We start from the raw sequence: 5,814 nt of genomic DNA on the forward strand, positions 1-5,814 counted from the left end.
GTCCCTCCTATAAAAGACAGTTCTGGTTGTTTCCTCACTCTCTGACTAAGGTCCATGAATAAAGAAATGACCTGGTAGGAGATCAGAGGAGCCATTTCCTAGTTCCCTTGAGGGGGGAATTGTAAGCTCCTCAGAGACCAAGCTGCCTGATGTGGGTGGAGTCCTGGTTTGGGGGAACCAATCAGCTCCTGTCTAGTAATCCTCTTTGTCTTTGTATTTTAGTCCATGGCCGGGAGATGAGGAAAACCTCCGAGGATTGTCTCACTTTGTCTCCAGACTGGAAAGTAGAAGATGAGGACATCACACAGTATAGTCCAGGAGAAAACCCGGCTCCCTCCAATGTCCATCCGGCACCACCCAGTGTAGATGGACCATCGGATTCCTCGTATCCTGAGGATCCTCAGACTGTGCGGGACCAGGCCGGCCTTCCAACAGGGAAGACATTCTCCTGTACGGAGTGTGGGAAGGGTTTCCTTTATGAATGCCGTCTTAATGTGCATAAAAGGTCTCACACGGGGGAGAAGCCATATTCCTGTGCTGAGTGTGGGAAATGTTTCAGTTATAAATCCCATCTTAATGTGCATAAAAGATCTCACATGGGGGAGAAGCCATATTCTTGTCCTGAGTGTGGAAAATGTTTTTCAGAGAAGTCCAGTCTTTACAGACATCAGAGATCTCACACGGGGGAGAAGCCATATTCCTGTTCTGAGTGTGGAAAATGTTTTTCACTGAAGTCCCAACTTTACACACATCAGAGATCTCACACAGGGGAGAAGGCATATTCCTGTCCCGAGTGTTGGAAATGTTTTTCACTGAAGTCCAATCTTTACATACACCAGAGATCTCACACGGGGGAGAAGCCATATTTATGTCCTGAGTGCGGGAAATGTTTTTCACAGAAGTCCCATCTTTACACACATCAGAGATCTCACACAGGGGAGAAGGCATATTCCTGTTCTGAGTGTGGGAAATGTTTTACAAGGAAGTCCAATCTTTACATACACCAGAGATCTCACACGGGGGAGAAACCAGTTTCCTGTTCTGAGTGTGGAAAACGTTTTTCAGAGATGTCCGGTCTTCATAAACATCTGAAATCTCACACGGGGGAGAAGCCGTATTCCTGTTCTGAGTGCGGGAAATGTTTTTCACAGAAGTTCAGTCTTCATCAACATCAGAGATCTCACACGGGGGAGAAGTCGTATTCCTGTTCTGAGTGTGGGAAATTTTTTTCACAGAAATCCACTCTTTACAGACATCAGAGATCTCACACGGGGGAGAAGCCGTATTCCTGTTCTGAGTGTGGGAAATTTTTTTCACAGAAGTCCACTCTTTACAGACATCAGAGATCTCACATGGGGGAGAAGCCGTATTCCTGTCCTGTGTGCGGGAAATGTTTTTCACAGAAGTCCAGTCTTTCCACACATCAGAAATCTCATGTGGGGAAGAATCCACTTTCCTGTCCTGAGTGAGGGAAGTGTTCCTCACTGAAGTCCTGTCTTCCTGTACATCAGGGGTCCTACACAACCCTGGAGGTGTATTAGTGTCTTCAGTGCGGGAAATGTTTTCTAGATGAATGTTGCTGGACATCCCAGCTCTCATGTGGGGAAGAAGCACACCCTGATATACACCTCAGATATACTCCATGGCTGATCTTCTTCATGGAAGAAACAGTTGTTAAGGAGATCAGAGGCCCCCAAAGACATGGATGAAGTGCAGTAAATGTCGGGGTGCAGAGTGGTCAGTAGATCCTGGAAATGAAGGACACAACTTCAGCCCTTCTTGGGTGTCGGAGTTGGGTTTCCTGATATTGATATAGCGGGTTACAGAGCTAGAAGCCGGGAGAGCCCAGATCTGGTTATCGGGGAACTTTACACAGACAACAAGAACTTCTGAAGTTGATGTCCTTCATTTCAAGGCTCTACAGAACAGTGGTGACCCCGAAGCGTCTCTCTGTCTTTAGTCCATCCTTCTCCCATCCCCCAACAGGAGGGAAGGAGAACTCTGCCCCAAACTAGGGGGGAACTTTCCTCTCATTATTTCCCTTGGCTTCTGTGTGGGTTTGGGTGGTTGGAGGAGTGCGGCACGAGAGGGAACACAGCTTGTTGTTCTATGTCTACATATGGGGTCTGGGTAGAGGGGATCCACCGGAAAATATTTCTACTCTTTGATTTTGTGCAAATCGTTTCTGTTTTCACTTTGAAGGGCGATATTATGTGTTGTTTTTAAAAGGGATTGGCCCAATAGATACCGCCCCACTTAGAGAATAGATGAACTAATATGACCAGCATTCATTCAGCCATGTCACATGTTGGGATCTTTTCTACAATACTTTGTTATAATAATGGAACACGTTGTGTATTGTATTGTACACCAATAATAATGACTCCGCCCCCACATTCCAGACAAGGGATCTTCCTGACCAATCGGATTCCTTATTTTACTGTTTCCTGATTTTTTTCTGCAATCTTGTTAAAAGTGAAATTATAATAAAAAATGTATTGAATGAAAAACAAAATGGTGTGTGTGCAATGATGACAAAGCTGTGTATCCAGAAACGGCTGGTCGGTGACACTTTCATATACAGCCCAATGAAGTGACAAGGAAGCCCTAGAACCCTTTGGAGGAACCCTGGCTGAGAAAGGCTGGACTAGGCAGTCACATATCTCTGCCCCCCTTGCAGGGTTCCCAACCGTCCATGACTTTTATTCCTGACACAACATGAACATTTACTGACGGAGGACATGTTTTACTGACATCCTGAAAAATGACAGAACTCCTGTTAGGATGTCAGACGATGGATATTGAATCCATATAACAGGACATGTGATCACTGACAATCCCCAGAACAAGCCATCTGCCTGGTTTACACCTAATAATTCAATCCATGGTGACCACAAATCAGCCCAACGCAGACACATGAAAACCAAGTTCTGCTCGGCATGCCATGGAGAGTAATGGGCACGGTCAGATGGGAGGGGCTTAGAAGAGGATGATGTCACAGACCCGCCCCCTGATCACCTACCTCTAAATGAAGAAAGCAGCTGATTGGGTGAGTACACATTGCTGGGACCTCCATGCTTAGCTTCACAGTGCGGCAATGTTACCTTCACATGCCGAGTCTCACAGGTGGCACCACCTGTCATACCATTGTGCTGAAATGTCATTGCAGCAACTCAGAATGGTCCTCAGTAGTCTGTATGGCCCCCATGTGCTTGTATTCATGCCTGACAACATCTGGGGAGGCTTCTAATAAGATATCACCAGCAATACTCCCATCATCCATCCACTACACATCTGCATCAGAGGCTGGTCATGAGCTCTGAGGAAAGGGATTCATCCCCGAAACGCGTCAGTCATTTGACTGCACTGACACTTGGAACACCTTGCTTGCCGTTGTGGCCATCGTCATTATGCAAATGCTTTTTAGATACATGCTTCATCCGTGAGTATGGTTTTATTTTTCACTCCTTTCAATAATCCTTGGATAATGCACAAGGTGTGTGCGCACCTGTTTATTCTCTATCTAGTGGCTGATCTCCCCGTCTGAGGAGGGCTGCACCCCTGAAGCATTTCCTTTGGTTGTCGCTGTCCTGGTTCCCTTGGCTTCCCTTTTGGCTGTGCATATCCTGAGGCGCTGGAGAGTACAAATGATATCCAGTTTGGTTGCAACCTGGTGGCGTCGGATGGACCAAAACATGATATCCTAGAGGTGTTCTGTTGGATTTAGGTCAGGTAAGTGAAAGGATTGATTTTCTTTATCCCCTCAGAGACCCCCGGTCTGTGGAGAGATTCCTGGTTTATCAGCAGAATTCTGGGAACACCCCTTGAACACGGAAATAATGGCAGCTTATGTTCAGAGATGTTCAAAATGTATTAGACATTACTAAGATTATATAGGATACAGAAAAATAAGGGGGGGGAGCGAGTTCTAAAACTGTAACTTGTAAGTTTCCATCATGAGCTGACTACATGAAACATGACATATACATTTCTTGGTATAAACTGTTTTTGCTAGCTTTCTGAGAAATAGCCGGGCAAAGAAAACTTCAGGGTCGTCTTATCTTTTGTTGATACATCCTTCAGCAAACTAAAACAGTTCCATTAAACTTCAAATATATCTGCAAAAACCTAACTTAATACTTAAAATGGCGTACATCAACACAATGGAGGTTCTCTAGATCCTTTCAATCCCCTCTTAGATCATGAACATGACCTCAATTCTTTACCTCATTCATCTTTTTGTACATAGCCAGATACCCTTCATTTGTATTTTGCGGCTTGGTAGCTCTAGCAATGCAATATAATAAGCATTTAAAACATAGATATAAAAATAAAACAAAAAACAATATCATGACTATTCTTACAGCAATACCTTTCATCCATGAAAAGACGGAACCAAATCCTGATCCTAACCAATCAAAAGGAGTCCATCCATCTTTTCCTATAGCTCTAGCTTCTTCCATCAAACCATCTACCTGTTCCCTGTGTTGCTTTATTATTTCATAATAATCTGGAACAGTCATTGTGGTATTATATATCCAAGTACAACATTCAGAATCCTCTGTCATCTCACACAGACCTGTCAGAGCAGCACTCATGCTTTCAATAGCTAATTCTTGCATCTCCAGCTGTTCTCTAATAGCTCTGGTCTCGGTATTTAGCAACCCCATGTCCTTAGAGTTCCTCTCCAGTATATCATCAATAATGTTTGTGTAATTATTTATTTTGTTCATGAGTGTTATTCCCCATCCCGTGTAGGTAGGGAACCATGACCAAACCTTATCACCTGTAGAGAATAGATCTACCTTTTCTTGTTTGGTTTCCCTTCTCTGTCTCAGAGTTAGTTGGTGTTTTGGGTATGTACTGGCTTTTACCTGGTGTTCCTTCTGGTCTATAGCTGCCATGATTGGCACTAATTGGGCTACATAGCACCAGCCCTGGACATTACTCGGTATCCAAGGGTAACAGATCTTACCACAACAGATATAGGTATTGTTTCCCAAGGAGATCGGCAATTTTTGTATTGCAGAGCAAAATTCAGGGGTGACAAGTGTGAAATAAAAAACAATGTTTTCCAAACATAGTTTTCCCCACATTATCTTGTATCCCTTCTAAACTTTCATTCAGGGCTCTACCATTTACCTGCCAGCGTTTCACAGAAGAAGTTCCATCCCTCCTTCCAGGATCAGATATATTTAATATGGACTGAGAGCACATTCCCTTTCCCTTGTGGGAAGTATTCCCCAGTCTAAAACACCAATCGGGGAGTTGAGTGACTCCCAGAGTTGGAAAAGATATGGCGGCATTAGAAGTAATATTGGTCAAACCAATACTTACATTCCCTGTTATTAACAAAAATATTTTGACTGGAGCGGCCAGAAGAGGAATTTCCTATGTGCTCGGATGTAACTTACTACAGATCCAACATTTATCAGAACCTGACTTTTGAGCATAAGCAGATTTAAACTGCATCATCTACATTTTCCTGAAAAAGGATTGTTCTCTTCAAAACTTCTTTTTGACTTTCTTTCACTTTTGGTTATCTGGGTCTCATTTAAAACTAGTCCTTGACCACAGATACCTTTTATTAGGCCCAAGTCCTCAGGGTGATAAATACAGTTAGTTATGATCCATACTGGCAGGAAAAAGAGCAGTCAGTGTGCCCAATAGGACCCAGAGCTTCAAAGCACCATGAGGGGCAGTAAGGAATGTCATCTTCAGGGTCTTTCTCACCGACTTCACCCGCTCTTCGAGGATTTTCTACTTGTCCATCACCTCCTTTTTCCATCTCGTGTTTCTCAGGTGTTTGGTTCA

The 5,814-nt window shown here is 43.8% G+C and overlaps 1 protein-coding gene across 1 annotated transcript; it reads left to right on the forward strand.

Annotated features, from left to right (window-relative positions):
• The first annotated feature begins 236 nt into the window (after nucleotides 1-236).
• Nucleotides 237-2,515, forward strand: LOC149460636 (uncharacterized). The gene has a single exon (XM_089679403.1). The coding sequence runs from the start codon at nucleotides 237-239 to the stop codon at nucleotides 1,467-1,469; it is 1,233 nt and encodes a 410-aa protein (XP_089535529.1). The 3' UTR covers nucleotides 1,470-2,515.
• Nucleotides 2,516-5,814: the final 3,299 nt, after the last annotated feature.

Source organism: Staurois parvus, unplaced genomic scaffold (genome assembly GCF_062004578.1).
Source record: "Staurois parvus isolate SC_StPar_1 unplaced genomic scaffold, SC_StPar_1.0 ptg000223l, whole genome shotgun sequence".
Lineage (NCBI taxonomy): Eukaryota > Metazoa > Chordata > Amphibia > Anura > Ranidae > Staurois > Staurois parvus.

What these genes read in the sequence shown, in the direction of transcription:
- LOC149460636 (XM_089679403.1), top strand. Translation starts at nt 237, where the DNA reads ATGAGGAAAACCTCCGAGGATTGTCTCACTTTGTCTCCAGACTGGAAA.